General features: G+C 47.7%; 2 protein-coding genes across 5 annotated transcripts; one reads left to right on the forward strand and one right to left on the reverse strand.

The window, feature by feature from the left end:
• Positions 1-2,095: 2,095 nt before the first annotated feature.
• On the reverse strand, positions 2,096-18,223 carry LOC147333570 (CST complex subunit CTC1-like). 4 transcript variants are annotated; one of them, XM_086286283.1, is made up of 26 exons: positions 17,911-17,956; positions 17,593-17,677; positions 17,324-17,480; positions 17,114-17,213; positions 16,816-17,038; positions 15,586-15,815; positions 15,382-15,511; positions 15,014-15,310; positions 14,811-14,933; positions 14,495-14,724; positions 14,230-14,374; positions 13,954-14,156; positions 13,712-13,881; positions 13,521-13,635; positions 12,970-13,375; positions 12,775-12,864; positions 12,313-12,450; positions 11,243-11,289; positions 10,991-11,076; positions 10,684-10,819; positions 10,340-10,408; positions 10,107-10,266; positions 9,849-9,904; positions 9,586-9,742; positions 8,758-8,878; positions 2,096-2,718 (listed from the first exon to the last, which is right to left on the reverse strand). In XM_086286283.1, the coding sequence occupies exons 4-26, from the start codon at positions 17,176-17,178 to the stop codon at positions 2,567-2,569; spliced, it is 3,549 nt and encodes a 1,182-aa protein (XP_086142409.1). In that variant the 5' UTR covers positions 17,179-17,213; positions 17,324-17,480; positions 17,593-17,677; positions 17,911-17,956; the 3' UTR covers positions 2,096-2,566. The 4 variants fall into 4 exon arrangements, with proteins under 4 accessions (XP_086142409.1, XP_086142410.1, XP_086142407.1 ...); XM_086286284.1 differs by having other exon boundaries at positions 17,324-17,452; positions 17,911-17,951; XM_086286281.1 differs by lacking the exon at positions 17,324-17,480 and having other exon boundaries at positions 17,911-18,223.
• Positions 2,334-7,108, forward strand: LOC147333571 (E3 ubiquitin-protein ligase TRIM21-like). The gene has a single exon (XM_086286363.1). It carries the CDS (start codon positions 3,364-3,366, stop codon positions 5,065-5,067), a length of 1,704 nt encoding a protein of 567 aa, XP_086142489.1. The 5' UTR covers positions 2,334-3,363; the 3' UTR covers positions 5,068-7,108.
• Positions 18,224-18,439: the final 216 nt, after the last annotated feature.

An 18,439-nucleotide genomic window follows, 5' to 3' on the forward strand; every position in this document is an offset into this window, starting at 1 on the left:
GTTTCCGTTAACAGGAACAAGTTTGTAAACCAGCGGGGCCTGTGGAAGCACAGACACAACACTCTGGCTGAGGAAAGGTTGAAGATGGAGGTGAGAACGTGGACTAACTCTGAATGCAGAGCTGGCTTGGAGCTGTGGAGACTTACTGAGGAGTAAAGTGGACATGAAGGAGTCACAGAGGGAGGAGGAGGTGAACAGTGATGTTTGTTAGACAGGATCAGACTGAAGAGGGAACATAAGAAGAGTTTCATGCTGGATTTGAACAGGACAGGAAGATAAGCTCCGCCCAGCAGCTGAGTCCTCTCTGCTCACACTGGTGTTGGACTGCAACATCAGGGAGTCTGCTTCCACATCTGGTTTCCACAGCTGGAGGAAGCTGTCCCACGAGCACGCCTACGCCCCTCTGTCATTACTGAAGTAGTGATGGTGTTTAATCAGTGTGAGACTGTTTCACTGGTCCAAGCAGAGATTTACATAAATGAGCTTTTATGAGTTCTTATATTATCTGATCAGGCCGTTTGCTCCTGTTAAAGAGAAATGTGCATCGAACGTTGTGGGTATTCATGAGTCTAACAGTTTAAACCTGTGTGTGACGTTGTGTCCTTGAACGGCCCTGACAGACGGCTGTAGTCCATAATATTAATGTTTCCTGCTGACTGAAATAAGCAGCTGAGCTCTGTGAGGGCAGAGCTGCTGCTAACAGGTGAGTCTGTTACCTGGACTGGACTGAGTGAGCTGCTGTGTCACAGCTTTATCAGTGACACACTCAGCATGTGTGTGTGTGTGATATGTCACAGTGCTTGAAACACACATGAAAATATATTAAAGGTTGAATCTTTGTTCTTTTGGTTTGTGGAACAAAAATCGCGAGCGTAAAAAAAAAGCTGTAGTGCCTTTCACTGTGCAATACTTTTGTTAATATCCAACGGTGCAAAAGACTCACAATACTTGAAATGTGCAATTCCCTTGTATTCTTATTTACTCTATGATCCCTTCTGTATACTCTGTATTTATACATGTGTATATTATTATATATGTATGTATATATTTCAGCTCACATTCTGTGACTTCTGTCGGTGCTGTGCTATTAGAACCCACCCGAGGGATTAATAAAGTTTTATCTAATCTAATCTAAAAACTTGGTGTAGAAGTGCAACAAACGTAAGCCGGCTCATCTGATGCTGTGACGCTTGAAAAGGATTTGCGCACCTACATCATTATTTACGGTTTAAATTGTGCTGCCTTTAGGTGCACCTGGTAAATTCAGGAATCTCTACTCCAAACCACAGCAGTTAGTCAGTTAGCTTTGTATAAACACACGTGTTAGAAATGTTCTTCAATCAGCTCTTTTTACTCTCATTTCACAGCCACTACTTTTTACTTTTACTTGAGTAAAGAAGTTGAATTAGTACTTGGAGTATTTTTAACAGTAGTACTTCTACTTCAGTACACACTGTGTGTACTTTTATCACCTGTGTCTGAGACCTCCTTCAGGGTCCACCTGAAGCTCTCAGTCTGCTGTGGAAAAAGGAAATCCAGGTGAGTTTCTCCTGATCACCTGAGGCCGTCATTACTGTGTGAACCCACACACCACTCCTCACTCCTCCCACCCGCTGCACACAGTCACTGAGTACAGACCGGCTGATTCCTGTAAAGGGAGAGGCAGGAAGAGGCGGAGCAACAGCTGAAAAACAAGAAGCCCAACGTCATTTTGCAGAAGTGAAAGTGTGAGAGAGCAGCAGCAGAGCTGCAGTCGAGTCCTGTTTGTCTCTAAAAGAAGATTCACTGGAGTCCATCAGGTTCCTCTCAGCAACAGTGGTGAGTGCAGCTGATCACACTTCCTGCTTCTACACAAATCTTCACTCTGTTCACTTCATCAGGACTCATCACAGTCACACTGGATCCATAGAAAGCTGCTCATGTAACCACAGATCCACTGTAGGAGCATCGAGCTGCTGCTTCAGTCTCACTGTGGCTCTGCTCAGGACTGTGGACTCAGGCTGTGCTCTGGACTTCAGACTGACTCCACACTTCCTGGTTATTCATCACTTCCTGTTCCTATTAGATTGATTCTGGATCTGATTGATCATAAGGATTACAGACGTGAAAACACCTATTTATTCTTTATTGATATAAAGCCTTTGATACTGTAAACCAGCAGATTTTGGTCAGTACTTCAAAAAGTCATTCACACATTTTACAAAGATTATCTGACTTAGTGTATCCTGTAAGAGTCACAGATGATCCTCAATCATTCAGAAAACAGTCGATGCTGCACTTTATAACTTTGTGTGGAAACATGAATCTCATTATTTAAACAGATGTGTTTGAATCATCCTGATAATCAGGCTTTAAACATGTCAGAGTTCCACACATCAGCTGTGATATTCAAGCTGACCTGGATCAAACATGTCATCAGACACAAACATAGATGATGCTGTTTAATCCCAAAGCTTATTTAAACAAACTGGAGGACAGAATTCCTCCTTAAATGGGATTTTGATCAAATCCACTGATCTCGTTTTCACACACAGGCTTTATCATGGTGGCTTCTTCTCTACTAACATCAATCTTTGATTTGGACAAACAAATATGTGAAACACAAAAATAAATCAATGTTTTCTGAGGATCCAGAATAACATGAATGATGTATCCCAGCGAGTGACTGGAAAAGTTCATCTTCTTCCACATCCTGAGTTTGTGAGGATGTTCCAGTATCTGTGAGAGAAAACAGGACAGTTTTTACTGACGCACAAATGGACCAAATATACAGACACCTCTGAATAAACATGTTCTCATCAATGCCATTAAAATACTGGATCAACAGTTAATAACACATTTCTGAGGTTTGTGATTCATCGTCCTCCTCACTGTCAGCTCTACTGGAACAGTCACTGTTTAATATTAATGGCTCGTTGATCTGGACGTACAATAAGAAGTATTCAGTCACCAACAAGGTCGAAGTTTACTTCACAGTGATTGATGGAAAATATCCAACAAACTGATTTATTCAAGTATACAAATGATCTGGATGAATCTTGGACCTTCTGTAAAACAGAGAAACAATTTCACATCTTTGTAACGACTGTATTTATCTTCATCCCCAAACGTTGATCCTGTCCATCTGGACGCTGCACTGTACAGCAGACACTACGATGTTAGGTTTGTGTTTGGATGAACCAGTTTGTGTCTGAGTGTGTTGCTGGGTCTCCACCAGTTACTCTGAGAACTGAAGAAGCTTCTCTGATGAAACGTCTTCAAGAAACTCAAAGAAGTCCAGACGCTTTTCTCTCCAAGCTCCTCAGACTACTGACGCTTGTTTCTCTCTTTGTAAAATGAAATTTAAAGTGAATTTTGAATCAAATGTTTCTCTTCTTTCTCCCTCAGAGTGCAGACATGTCTGCTGCCAGCAATCTGCGATCTGAAGATCAGTTTCTGTGCTCCATCTGTCTGGATGTGTTCACTGATCCAGTCACTACACCATGTGGACACAACTTCTGCAAAACCTGCATCAGTCAGCACTGGGACATGAATCAGAGCTGTCAGTGTCCCATGTGTAAAGAGACTTTCTACACTCGACCTCAGCTGAGGGTCAACACCTTCATCTCTGAGATGGTTGCTCAGTTCAGACGTGAAGCTCAGCAGAAAGCCAGCAGCAGCAGCTCAGAGCAACAAGCTGCCAAACCAGGAGAAGTTCCCTGTGACGTCTGCACTGGAACCAGACTGAAGGCCCTGAAGTCCTGCCTGGTGTGTCAGACCTCCTACTGTCAGACTCACCTGGAGCCTCATCTGACAGTGAAACGTCTGAAAAGACATCAGCTGGTTGATGCTGTGGAGAACCTGGAAGGCAGGATGTGCACGAAGCACGATAACCTTCTGCAGCTGTTCTGTAAGACCGACCAGACATGTGTCTGCGTGCTCTGCCCTGTTTTAGACCACAAGAACCACGAGTTTGTTCCTCTGAGAGAAGAATATGAAGGAAAGAAGGCAGAGCTGGAGAAGACAGAGGCTGAGATTCAGCAGATGATCCAGAAGAGACGACTGAAGATTCAGGAGATCACAGAGTCGGTGAAGATGAGTAAAGATGCTGCAGACAGACAGAAAGCAGAAGGTGTTCAGGTCCTCACGGCTCTGATGGAGTCTGTTGAGAGACGCCTGAAGGAGCTCATGAAGGAGATCGAAGACAAACAGGAAGCTACAGAGAAACAGGCTGAAGGTCTCATCAAAGATCTGGAACAGGAAATCTCTGAGCTGATGGAGAGAAGCTCTGAGGTGGAGCAGCTCTCACGCTCTGAAGACCACCTCCACCTCCTCCAAAGCTTCTCCTCCCTGAAAGCTGCTCCACCCAGCAAGGACTGGACAGAGGTCAGAGTTCATCCACCATCATATGAGGGGACTGTGGGGAGAGCTGTGGCTCAGCTGGAGGAGACAATCAGGAAACTCATGAAGAAGAAGCTGTTAGAGGCTGAGCTGCAGAGGGTGCAGCAGCATGAGGTGGATGTGACTCTGGATCCTGATACAGCAAATCCCTGGCTCATCCTGTCTGATGATGGAAAACAAGTGTACTGTGGTGATGTGAGGAAGAAACTTCCAGACAACCCAGAGAGATTTTCTCAGTATGTTTGTGTTTTAGGAGAGCAGAGTTTCTCTTCAGGCAGATTTTACTTTGAGGTTCAGGTTAAAGGAAAGACTGCGTGGATTTTAGGAGTGGCCACAGAGTCGATCAACAGGAAGGGACAAATCACACGGAGACCTCAGGATGGTGTCTGGACTGTGATGCTGAGAAATGGAAATGAGTACGAAGCTGCTGCTGGTCCTTCAGTCCCCCTCTGTCTTCATCCTGGTCCTGAGAAGGTGGGGGTGTTTGTGGATTATGAGGAGGGTCTGGTCTCCTTTTATGATGTAGGTGCTGCAGCTCTGATCTACTCCTTTACTGGCTGCTCCTTCACTCACAAACTCCACCCATACTTCAATCCCTGTTTCAATGATGGAGGTAAAAACGCTGCACCTCTGATCATCTGTCCTGTCAATCAAACTGATCAACGACTGATTTTATTGGATGAATGATTGATTTTTCTTGAAGGGAACAAATGAACATATTGAGTGTAAATCCTCTACAGTCTCCATGTTTCTATAGAATCTGATCATCAGGACTCTGATTCACACTTTGATTCTCATGGAGTTTGATTTGAACAGAAGAAAAGTTGAATCAGGAAATGTTCCCACTGATGGAGACTCGAGCTGAAGAGCAAATATCAGAGAACAAATGTCCAAAAGCTTCATTTCCAATAAAGTTTGTTCAATGCTTTGAGTGAATCCAGACTCATGTGTGGCTGTTATACGGAGCATCAGAGTCCAGCTGAGTTATGTTGGATACAAACTGCTTATTTTGGCTCTGTGAGGAGTTTTGTTCACTGAAAACTGATGAGACGGATAATATTCAAAGAACTCTGTAGAGATTCATGCATCCATGTTCTCCACCTGCAGGTGTGGAGGAGAAAGGTGGAGCACAGACTGCTGCATCCTTCCAGTCACATCATTTTGATGATTATATTTGCATGTTGTGATGATTTGGGTTAAAGACAAACAGAGTTGAACGGCTGCAGTCACAGCATGAAGACGATGCTGAAGCTGAGCTGTCAGTGAACATGTTTCACTGTGATTTGATTTGAAGAATAGAAAGTGTGTGTGGCTGCTGACAGCTGCAGTCTCTGCTAGTCTGCATAACACACACACAACTTTCCCCCTGAGGCAACGATGCAGCAACAACACAACAGCTGCAGACACACACACGATTGTGCGCTCCCTTTCAGTCTGAACTCTCAAACACACAAACTCTATCAATGTCGTACTGTTAAAGAACTCCTCCTTCTTCAGTAACAATGATTTGAGGTCTCTACCAGTGTCTCTTGTTTTGACCTTTGACCTCTTTATTCCTTATAACCAAAAAACCCTTTTATCTGATATTTTCACCTTATTGATTGATTATATATATCTATTATATTTTCTCACCTTATTTTGACCTTTGACCTATGTCCTTGTTAGCCTTGATCTTCCTTCATCAAACGTGAAATTTCTTTCACCTTTGAACTTAAAGCTTAAATCAAACCTTTGTTAAAAAGCTTCTTACCAACTTGTAATTCCAACTCTCTGCATTAAACACGTATCTTATCATATAAACACTGGATCACTGAGAGAACTTTAGGCAGAACCAAATGAAGCAGCTGACCTCGTCAAACTCACAGCGACAGTAACTGACAGTGAATTATTTTAATCTTCTTCATTGTATTTGTTAGAAACATTTATTTTCCTTTAATTGGACTTTGGTTAAGTTCAATCCGATGTATTAACCGACCTTTGAGGTGAAGTGCAGCTGCGAAGAACGCTACGGCAGGCAATGAGGTGCGTTTAATGTCGCTCTGTTAATTTGAGCGTCCATAAATTGAATGTCTTATTTTTTCTTACTTTATTATTGCTAATTTATTGGAGAATTAGGCCATTTAATCAAGATAGATTTTATGTTGTTGGTGGTAAAGATCTGGATGGATGTTTTACTTTATTCTGTGTTTCTATTTTTCAGTTTTACTTTTCAAGACTTGGTGAATTGCCTTTTTCTACTTTTTGTTTAGTTTTGTTAAAATTAGCAGCAGTGAGAAGTGTTGTTGTCGGTCTTGAATATATTTGACGTAGCCCATACTGTTAAGGTAAGTGTCATGTTTTTAGTTGTTAGTCTGATGAAGAATCTTTTATTTTTCTCCAAAAGTTGATTGTGTTTATCTGGACATAGTGTTTTTCAGGTCCAGCTGAATGCAGGTTTCCCCAGTCTTATACGTTGTGACAGCCACTATGGTGCGGTGTCCCTTTAAGACACCCAAGTCGAGGGTTGATGGTGTCATCAGTTTGTGCCGCTGCTCTCTCTCTGGGATTATGAGGACACGTGCCTGCACGCTTCTGCTTAACGAGGGACGGATTTACGTTTTCTTCTTGTTTTGTTTGCAACGCTTGGGTTGTATGAACGCTGGGCGTTATGTTGTTGAGCCGCAGCCGTTCAGCCGGGCTTTTATATGGTTGTTGAAGAAGGCGTATTAAAGAACCACCGTGGATTACCGATACCAGCGTGGGTGTGTGTTCTTCCGACTAGCCTGCTAGGTGTTTTGCCGCCTCCTCTCAACCACGCAACACAACCCAACGTTCCAACGTGTCAGGAGCATCAGCACAGCTGAAATGCATTTTTTCTAAGCACCGCGTCTCTGTGGCTTTTAAACCCCAAAACACGCTAAAACAAAAATGGGTCCACCCCAAGGATGGGGTCCCCCGGTGTAGTTTCCACTGTGAGAGACTGTGGGCTTCCTCAGAGTGAGGCTGAGAGCGGCAGGCCCAGCTGGAGTCTGACCTGTGGCCCTTCAGATAAAGCTGAAAAAGGCCAATATATGATATTAAATATAAAATATAATTAAAAAACAACATCAGAATGAACAACGAGCTGCTGTTAAGAACTCCCGACGTCCATCCAAGGCCCGATTGGTTTCTGTTTCCATGACAACAACAACCGTATGTGGAAAAGACCAAAAACTGAAGCGGTGAAAAAGTTTTGTTGCAGATTAACTATTAACTTTATGTTATTCATTGTCAGCTCGTGCCATCATTAAAGCATGTTAGAACACACATGTAGGATTTCACAAATCATCGCTCCTACATTTAATCGTATCCATAACAACTGTGTGTACGTGTTCGCTTTGAAAACATCACATTCTTTATGTTGGTTGGTTTAGACGAGTGATCTCCAGGATGAATGAGGGCAGAGGCCCGTTTCATGGAGACTGTTTAAGTGTAAACCTGGATTAAAAGCCACATTTGAACACCTTCATCAGAGGCTGTGACCATGTTGAAGGACTGATGCTGACGTGCTCTGACACTCATTAGCATAGAAAACAAAGTGGTGAAAGCACAGAGCCCTGAGGAGCTCCACTGGACGGTCTGTTCACAGAACATTTAATTATTTCACTTTTATTTACATGCAAAACAGCCTCAGAGAGAACAGCTGTGTCAGAGCTGCCAGCTTTATTGGAAAGATGAACTGAAATCCTAAAATAGTCCAATTCATGACAAACTGACACGGTGAAATGTTGCAGGATTCAAATGTGTCGATGGATGAACTCTTTCAGTATAAGATGCAATAATACAAAACACATGAAGGTGAGGAGGAATTCATTTAAAGTAAGTGTGATTTAAAGAGGACTGATTCTTTCCTGGTCAGGCTGAAGCTTTCACCGTCTGACCTCTGTAAACAAACCGAAACACGTTCAGTGTTTAGTTTTACCAATTAGGTTTCATGAATCACCATCTGAGAACGTCTCCGATGTGGGCGCCACTCACAGGGATCACTTCCTGTAGAAGGGTCACATGACCTGTTAAACCCAGAGAGCTTCGTGTGACCTCTGACCCTGATCACCAGCGTCAGGGTCAGTGAAGGTGAGATACCGTGTGACAGGAGGAGGAACTATAAAGTTTTATTTGTACGAACACGTAGAACAGATGAAGTCAGAACGAAGCAGGTGGAGCTCAGTCAGGGTGGAGGTGCAGACAGGTGAGCTGAAGGGGAGGAGCCAGTCTGGTCAGGAACTCTGTCTCCTCGAGTGAACCTCCTCACCTCTGAAACACACACACACACACACACACACACACACACACACACACACACACACACTGAAGGTTGCAGTCAGGGTTGGTCAGGGTGGTGTGTGAGGGTGGGGTTACCTTCTGGTCTCTGGTTGGTGTGTTTCCTGCAGGTGAGGCTGAGCGGCCGAATCATGACATCGCTGCTGCACAGACACAACAGGAAGTGGAGGAGGAAGTCGTCAGCGTCCCCGTCACACACCTGAGACAGACACAGAGGTTACGTCTCTGCAGACTCACGGCTCGGCCCTGTGGAAACGTCCTGCAGCACGCCTGTTTCTCTCTGTGGTGGCCCCCCCACAGCGTCCCCACCGTGCTTCACTGTGTGGACGCTGTTCTTTGGGTTGTAGCTGCATCTTCTTCTCGTTTCACCTCCTCTGACCACAGGACGTTTCAGTCTGCAGGGTCTTTTAACACAGCTCCACCTGTGGGTGGAGGGGCCCTGTGGGTTCTCCTGGTGTGACCCGAGTCCTAAATGCCTCTCGCTGTCCTGCCCCTCCCCTGTGGTCTCCACCCTCCATGTGGGAGGTGTGGCATTCACAGTCAGCCCTGATTACCCTCAGAACTACACCACCTGCTGCTTCATCAGGTCGAGTGGGTGGAGTCAGGGGCACGACCTGAGTCTCGCTGAAACACACGGCTGTAAGGCCCCTCCCTCCTGTTCACGTGAGCCCAGCGTGGGTCCGTCACACCTACAGACTTTTAAAGGTGGAAGTGGCCACGCCCCTAAACCAGTTCAGCAGTAAGGTGTGAGCAGACGGAGCTGTTACCAGGATGCAAACTGGATGTGCCCTTTCACAGTTAAAGCCTCATCTTAAATTTTAAAGACAAAATAAAGTTTAAAGACGACGATGAGCACGTGACTCACCTGTGGCAGGTAAACATATACACCTGACAGGTGCTACTGACCTGGCTCTGCCCACGAGGGAAGACTCTGATGTGACCTCTGACCCTGAGAGCTCTCTGAAGCCCCTCCCACTGAGCATCAGCCAATCCCAGCAGAGCACGAACCAGAGCAGCTGAGAACCAGACGTGAGCCTCACCTGTCCCGTCATCGATCACCAGCCTGATCGAAGAGCAGAGCCACATGGTTTGATCATGTGACTGTCACCTGACTCATCCAGGTGATTAACACGTATCAGCAGGTGAGCTCAACAGGAAGCTGCTCTTACTTTGCTTTGGACTGAAACACTGACGAGGTCGAGTGACACTGAGAGCTGCTGCAGCCCTGAGAGAGAGAGAGCAACAGGTAAACACACACACCTGAAATCGTGAGCAGTTTCCTCCAAAACGACACTTTACTTACTGCACCAACACTAACACACCACCAACACGCTAACAACACATGAAGCACTCTGAGTACTTTCACTGCACCCGAGAAACTGACACTAAACACATCCTGTACACACTGTGTGTATTTTATGCAGTACCTGTGTGTACACGCTGCCACACAGCGAGCAGCTCCACTGCAGTTGCAGGAACAGGAAACACACCACGTGACCTTTGACCCGTCCCACAGCGCACCTCTGCTTGCTGCTCAGAGCCCACTCACCCAGGTGCATGATGGGAGCAGGAGGAGGCTGGGCCGAGCTGATAGAAACCAAACAAACAAATAAACAACAGCACGACAAACACGTGAACCAGACTTTACCTGTAAACTTACCTGGTGTCTCCCAGGGAGACCACAGTTATGGAGCTGACAGGTAAGTACGTGCAGTACACACTTCCTGTCCTGAAACACACACACAGGTAAACCGCACAGGTACGTAACCATGGGCGTGACTTTGTATTGAACATTGGGGGGTCAAGATCTCTGTCTAAATAAATAAATCTGGGTACATTTCCAGATGATCAAACAACTATTTTGCTGGTAACACCTGAAACCAGTAAAGAAAACCAGCAGCCTATTGATGCAAGATGATCCAGAACTTTATTGGGCTGACATTGTTGGAAATGAGTCCAAATAAAGAGTCCAAACTTTTATAAGCCTGTCTATGTGTGTCTCACCTGGACAGCCTCCTCTGGAAACCAGACAACAGCAGAGTGTTACCCGGCAACAGGCCAGCAGGGTAGGGGGTGTGACTTAAGTCCAGGTACACCTGCAGACTCCTCCCAGCTTGGTCACAAAGAGTGAGACGCACACCTGCACACACACATTCAGCTAACAGTCAGACCTGAGACTCATACCTGAAGCACTGATGCCTGCAGTTCCTCTAGTGTCCAGCAGAGGCAGCAGTGAGTCGCCTCCATAGACCCCCATGTTACAACTTCACAGCAGAAAAGCCTGATACACAAACCACCTGTGTGTTTGTACCTGAGTGTGTGTGTCCAGAGTGGGCGGTCCTGTTGTTCACACTGATCCTTTCAGACACCACACCCTGAAAACACACCAGCTCTGAGCTGAAACACACACACACACACACACACACACACACACACACACACACACACACACACACACACACACACACACACACACACACACCAGTAAGAGTTTAAAGCAGGCTGCAGCTGCAGTTCCTCGGATGGCCACAGGGGGCGACTCAGTGAGGGACGAGCAGTTTACCTGCAGTCTAAGACCTCTGAGACGGACAAGACTGTGGGTGGGACGGCCTGAAAACACAGAGAATAGAGATGGAAAATGTGACGTCCTTCAGGGGTAAAACCGCAAAGGATTGTGGGAACGAGTGGCAAGCGGTACTAGCGCACGCAGGCTTTCACACGAAAACAGTCACACAGTAATAAAAAGAAACACAAAAATGGCAAGAAGCTGCTGTATTATTAACTGTGTTGTATTATTAAGTCTTCTGTTGGAGTTATTACGTAATTTATCACAACATGATTGATGATGTAGGTTACAAATAAGTCTTATATTGATTTGAATTGAATTCGTTGCTATGCTGCTTTGTTCACTGTGGCTTTGCGGGCTAATGTTTGTTGTGTTTTGTAGGAAAACCAGAAACAAAATGCAGGAATGTGATCCAGACTGGCCCCTCTATCAGCCTGGGTCATACCGAGTTTAAAGCTGCTACCACAGCCAGATCTGATTGGTTAAGAGAGAGAGCGATATCGAAACAGCCACGAAACGTCCGCATATATGTGCCCAAGGGTTGTACTGAAGCAAGCAAGTGATGAATAACTGTTTTCCAGTTTGTTGTTAGCAAAGTTTTTTTTCTTTGCATTGTTGATTTGTTTTTCAGGAAGCAGCTAATAAAGCTGATGGATTTTTACAATGTTGCCTCTTTCTTGTAAGATTCTATAATAGAATGAAACAATGATGCCAGTTATAAATAAAGACAATAAATTGAATGAATTACGAAACACTCATTTTATTTATATTAGATCTGAAAATGTTGTGTAACACTACAACCTGAAACGACAAATAGATTGTGTTGGCCTGTACAGGAGATAAAATATTTAACAACAGCTAAATAAACGGTAAATGGCCTGTATTTGTATTCTTTACTTAGTCCCGAAGGACCCCAAAGTGCTGGAAATGCTAGCGCTCAATGCAGTGTTTTGATTTTGTTGCCACTTGTACCCACAATGCAATGCGTGAAAGTCACATGGTCTGTCAATCTCTAAAAAAAAAGTTTAAGGGTCCTGGAGGAAGACGGGGAGCAAACCGAGTGTTACCTGTCTGCAGGTGGGCAGCAGCAGTGGGCGTGTCAGAGTGTGGAATCTCCAACCACGTCTGACTTGTAGGGTCGACTCAGCGTGGAGATCCACCCCACTGCGCTCAGAAACTCCACAGCCAATCAGAACACTGGGATCCTGATTGACAGACACATGGGCCAATCAGCTGCAAGGATTCAGGTCAGATCAACTCCCCACAAACAGGAATGGTGGGAGTCATCTGCATAGCAGTAAAAATGTAAGCTGTGTTTTGATGATGCTGCCTAAGGGAAGCATGTATAATGTAAACAGAACTGGTCCAAGCATTGAACCCTGTGGAACTCCATAATTAACCTCAGTGTGTGAACAACTACAGTTAAAGCTGAAAAACGTGTTCATGTGTACTAATATCAGAGAGCAGAGACCGATGAGGCCAACCTCTGGCCACGCCCCTTAGTGACATCATCAAAGCTGGGTTGATACCTGAGTGTTAGCGGCGATGAGTCTGTAGAAACATCCAGGCTGGAGGACAGGAAACCACCGCGTACACACACCTGAGAACACCAGCACCACCTGCACGCACGCACACACACACACACACACACACACACACACACACACACATGTAACTGTGTATCCAGGTGAGCTCAGGTAAACACACACAGGTGCGTCTCTCACCTTTCTCTCCTGCTTTTGTTCACTTTCTTTCTCTGTCATTGGCTCATTCTTTGGGTCCCGCCTCCAGCTGACCACTGGACCAATCACAGCAGCTTTCACTGAGAAGCACAGTCTCAGCCCTGCCTCCTGATCCTCTGCCTCCGCCCCTGTATTCCTCCAGGACACACCCTCCTTCTGCTCCACCCTGATCACCATGGAGACACAGGGCCAGGGGTTGCCGGAGTCGGCTTCTTCTTCTTCTCTTCTCCTCCTCTTACTCCCAGCAGTCTCTTCTTCTTCTTCTACTGTCTGCTTCCTGGCAGTGACATCCCCTCCTGGCTCCTCCCCCTTGTGTCTCAGGTGTGTCTCCATGGCAACAGATGGACTCAGGATGTGCAGGTGGTCCAGAGAGAACTGCAGGTAAACCCTGTGAATTGAACCCAGCTTTATTTAACTCATAATGTTTACAACCAGGAAGGAAGCTCACACCCTGAACCAATCAGACGCCCTCCTACATCACAGAATGGACCAATGAGCAGTCAGCATGCTGCAGGTTGTGTGTGTGTGTGTACCTGCAGTGTTTGTGTGTGATGAACCTGTCCTGGTCCAGGTGTTGGTAGGAGGGGAAATCTGATTGGAGGAATCTCTCTGTCACCATGGTGAACTGCACCACACCCACCAGACAACCTGCAGCACACACACACACACATTAAAGAATAAAGCTGTGTGTCACTGTGTGTGTGTCTGTGTGCGTGCATTGTACCGATCCAGGCGCTGTTAAAGACCGCCCTCTGCGCTCCCTCCTCCTCCTCGCTGCTCTCCGTCAGCACGCAGGCTGCAGCTCCCGCGGCGTCTCTGAGCTGCATCGAGTGTTTGAACTCAGACGTCTGTGACGGCAGCTCCAGCACGCCGACCAGCAGCAGGGGGCGCTGCCTGACACACAAACCGGCAAAAACCATTGGTACGTAATCACATGACTTCATGTGGGAGCTGCTGTCACCTTACCTGACAGCGTCTCCACCCCGAGGCTCGGAGGACAGAGTCCTGCAAGACCAGGACAGGAACCCGTTGATCTGGGCGGAGGTCAGGTTGGAGCCATCGGGGGGCAGCAGAGAGCTCAGAGGGGCCGAAGACCAGCAGCCAGTCTGCAGGGACTCCAGGAGCTCCGACACACCGAGGTACTGCCGGACCGCCGAGGACACGCTGTACTGCAGGGACACAGAGCACACTGAGCATGCTCCACACTCACCTGTAAGGAAGACAGGTGAGAGTGGGACCTACCTGCGTCACAGGACAGGTGTGAGGCTCGTCCAGCATCTCAGCGTAGATGTCTCTGCGTCCTCGTCCTCCAGCTCTGCTCAGAGTCTCCATCAGCCTCCAGGACAGCAAGCACACACACTGCTGCCTCCACACACCTTGGACCAGACTGAGGACCAAGACCAGAACCAGGACCAGGAAACAAGCCAGAGCCAGCGCAGGACAGGAGGACAAAGGTTAGGCTCTGCTGTCTCTGACTGTGGACAGGTGGTGGTGGGTGGAGCCTCACCTGTGTGCCAGCTGCGAGCTTAGGTGACAGGTCCACAGGTAATCGGACACATCTGTGTTTCTCTGCAGCAGTAACCGTGGTAACGCCCCATCTCCCGGGCAGCGGTTGTCGGGTGGCGAGCCTCCCGCCCTGCTGAAGGCCGTCACCCTCAGGCTGGAGCGCAGGCAGGTGCAAAGCATGCTGGGAGGGAAGTCCGGGCAGGGCCGGTACAGGAAGTGGGCGTGATGCAACTGCAGGAGGAGGAACCATCAAACTTTATTAGTCGTGGCTGCCACGAACACAAACGGGCATGATGATGTCACATCATGTGACTCACCTCCACTCTGTCTCCCGCCCTCAGCTTCCTCTTCGCCGCCGGCTGATAGGCCACGCACAGACCCACCTTCCCATCCAGCACGTAGAGCCCCGCCCCCTCACTCACAACTTCAGTCACCGTGCCCTATCACAGCAGAGGAGGCTTAGTAATCAGCACACAGGTACAAACCTGTGGTAGCCAATCAGAGCTCACAGCACTCTCACCTGGTAGCTGATGACTTTGGATTGCTTTATCCTCACAGCTGATTGGTCCAGCTCCACCTCCTCATGCTCCGCCTCCTCACAGTCGTCCTCAGCAGGCTGTGGCAGCAGGGACTCAGAGTGTGTGTGTTCCTGTGTGTGTTCCTGTGTGTGCGTGTAGTCGGCGTGCAGCTCGGAGCGCTTCGTCACACACAGGATGTTGTTTCCTCTCCAGCCTCGTAGCGCACACACACGTAGAGCTGTCACACACACGCTCTGCCCGACACACACACGCTGGATCCAGCTGAGCCGGCTGCTGTCCTGCACACACACACACACACACTGAGCTTCATCGTCCCTCCTCACCATCATCATCCTCAGAGAGCTGGTACCTGTACGAGCACGGGCAGCGAGCGCGACTCATCCGTCAGCGTGAAGCAAAAGAAGGTCGTTCCTGCCACGGCCAGCAGAGGGCAGACTGAGCCCACCTCTCCGAACACGCTCAGCCGCTGACCTTTGACCCTGGAGCACACACACACATCTGTCACACACACTGCTCAGAAACTCCGCTGCAGTTCAGAGGTCATGTGACCCACCTGTGCCTCAGCAGCCTGCCGGCCTCTCCGACTCCCACCGCTCCGCTTAGCTCCACCCTTCCAGGAGCAGCAGCCAATCCCTGCTCAGCACCAGGACACAACAGGACAGGGGAGCCAATCAGCTCCAAGAAGCCTGCGGCCTCTTCCTGGCCCGATGCATTGTGGGGGATGTAGTTCCAGTGAGGGAGGAAAACGGGACGATCGAGCCACAGGGGCGAGAGAGACAGGCACTGGATGAGGGAGAGAGAGAGACGCGGGTGAGAGAGAGGCGGAGTGTGTCCTGGGTGGATGCTGGAAGCCTGTACTGATGATGACAGCTTCATCAGCTCTGATCTGCAGTGATGCCGTTTGTTTTATAGCTGCAGTAGATCAGATCAGATTAGATTAGGTCAGATCAGATCAGATCAGATCAGATCAGATCAGATTAGATCTGATCTAATCTAATCTAATCTAATCTAATCTGATCTGATTAGATGAAACTTTATTGATCCCTCGGCTGCGTTCCTCCAGGAAATTCGGTTTCCAACAGCCCAGCACCGACAGAAGTTACAGAAGGTGAGCAGAAATATACACATATACAAATACAGAGTATAGAAAAGGGAAGAATAGAATAAATAGCAATAAGAACACAAGGGAATTGCACATTTCAAGTACTGTGAGTCATTAATCCGTGCGGTGATGCTAGGACCACACTGAGCCTGCTGCAGCTGTCTGACTGTAATCTGTCAGGTTACTGCAGGTGATGCTATCTGTATACTTTATGTGAGGAGGAGGCTCCACATCTTTATAAAGCTCTGCTGTCATCACGTCTGTGCCAGCACAGTTACTCACTTGCTGACAGACTCTGTCTTTACATCCTTACTTATCGATCAGCTAAGTGAATCCATATAAACACAGCTCACATTTAACAAGTCCTGATGTTTCTGAGTTACAGAAATGAAAGTCAGCTGTTGAGCTTGTTTGCTTGTTTCATGCTGATGTAAACATCAGCAGAGAAGCGTGTGATGACCAGACTCTATCAGCACTTGTGTCCCTGCACAGAGAACGAGCTGAATTAAAGAGGAATTCGATTTCATTCACGTTGCACATGAACACCTGCAGTTTGTTGTGACCTCGTTACCATCAGTTCTGACCAGATCCGGTTTAGTGACGCTGCTGTGAAGAAGCTCCTGAGAACTAACCAGCTGATGGACCATGGGTTAAGGTTAGGCTCCTCCCCCTCTGACTCACCTCACACATGACGCTGCCGCTGGCGTCCGTCAGCCTGTACTCTCCGTCAGGGCCTTCTCTCAGACAGCCAATCAGCAGCAGGTTGACCCTCGGCAGCGCCCTCTGACCCGGCACGGCGAGCTCCGCCTCCCTGGCCCAGGCTCTCTGCTGATTGGTGCTCCAGGACAGGTTGCTGACGCAGGCCAGGTGCTGCTGGGAGACGAGCTGGGAGACGGACAGCAGCCTGCGGACAGACGGGAGGACAGCGGTAAGGCCAGGTCACGTGACCTGCGACAGCGATGATGTCAGCGGGCGTTACCTGTAGCTGACAGGTAAGCTGTGGGCCACACACATCTGCTGCTGGATCGCCTGCACCGCACACATGCTCAGATCGAAGAGGCTGAGGTCACCGTGGTTACCTGGGAAAACAAAGTTTAAAGGGTAAACACAAACATAAACAACTGAAGCCCCGCCCACTGAGAACACCTGAAGTGGACACCAGAGCTGGTGTGTCAACAGGTGGGACCACCTGAGGAAGCAGCTGCTCTTCATCCTCAGACTCTTAGTCCTCCCTGTTCCTCACTGACAGTCGGTCACCTTCATGGCTCTGACCTTTGAACCACACTCACATCTACACACTGGACTGCTCTGATGACACCTGTGAGGGCAGGTGAGCCCTGCTTTCACTGTTTAAATAATGGTTTAAATAGTATTTGGTTTCATAAGTGGACATCGTCATTAAGGATTTAAAGTACAGCTGATTTATCAGCCAGCTGTTTCAAACAAACAGGAACTCACCTGTCTGCGAGGGGGCGGAGCTACACACCACAGGACTCAGGTGTTCAGAGATGGAGGTGAAGATGTTCTTTAACCACAGGGACTCCTAAAGAAACAAAGCAGCAGGTCGGAGGTCACAATAATAAATGTAAAACAGGCTCACATCCTTATATTCTCTTTTCTGTGTGGATTTCTGCTATAGAATTAGCTCGAAACAGTGATCGGCTGCTGCTCTGCCTTACGTCATGACGCAGACGGTCTACGTACGCAGGGCTGTGCGTGTACGTAGACTGTTATTTATCGCTCAGTTCGGGCAAACAGGGTCAGACTGGGACTCACCGCCTCGGTGCTGGGCTTGACCCGGTCCAGGAGCTCCTGCAGGGGGTCCATGTCTTCGCTCCGGGTGCCGGTTTCTCCCCCTGCTGACAAACTCCCGCTCACGGCTTTCAAACAGCTTCCGGTCCTCCTCCTGTTGATGTCCTCCCTCTGACCGTCGCCCCCGTGTTCCCGCCTCTTACCGTTCATAAAGCCGCCATGATGCCCTACCGTCCTACTTTGTTTACTTTTGTTCTGTATTTTAAACAAATCATCAAACTTGTTAAACTGACTAGTCTCTGCTCACGCAGGATCTCTACCGCGCATGTGCGGAACAACTTTTCCCTACCCTGCATTTCACAATAAAAGCCCTTCACGTTCACATACACTCAGTGGTCTCCTACCTCCTTTCCTAAGCACTTTTCCTTGTTAGAAACGTTGTGAGGTGGAGGAAATGTGTTTAGGAGATGTGATAAGAACTCAGGAAAGGAAACAGCTGTGTTTGAACTACAAGTCGATCACGTGACTCCAGCCCAGCGTGTTCTCAGCCTGA

This window comes from Aulonocara sp. 'chitande type north' Nkhata Bay, linkage group LG3 (genome assembly GCF_057382095.1).
Source record: "Aulonocara sp. 'chitande type north' Nkhata Bay isolate Kocher_YH1m ecotype deep benthic linkage group LG3, A_spYH_male_GT1.1, whole genome shotgun sequence".
NCBI classification, from domain to species: domain Eukaryota; kingdom Metazoa; phylum Chordata; class Actinopteri; order Cichliformes; family Cichlidae; genus Aulonocara; species Aulonocara sp. 'chitande type north' Nkhata Bay.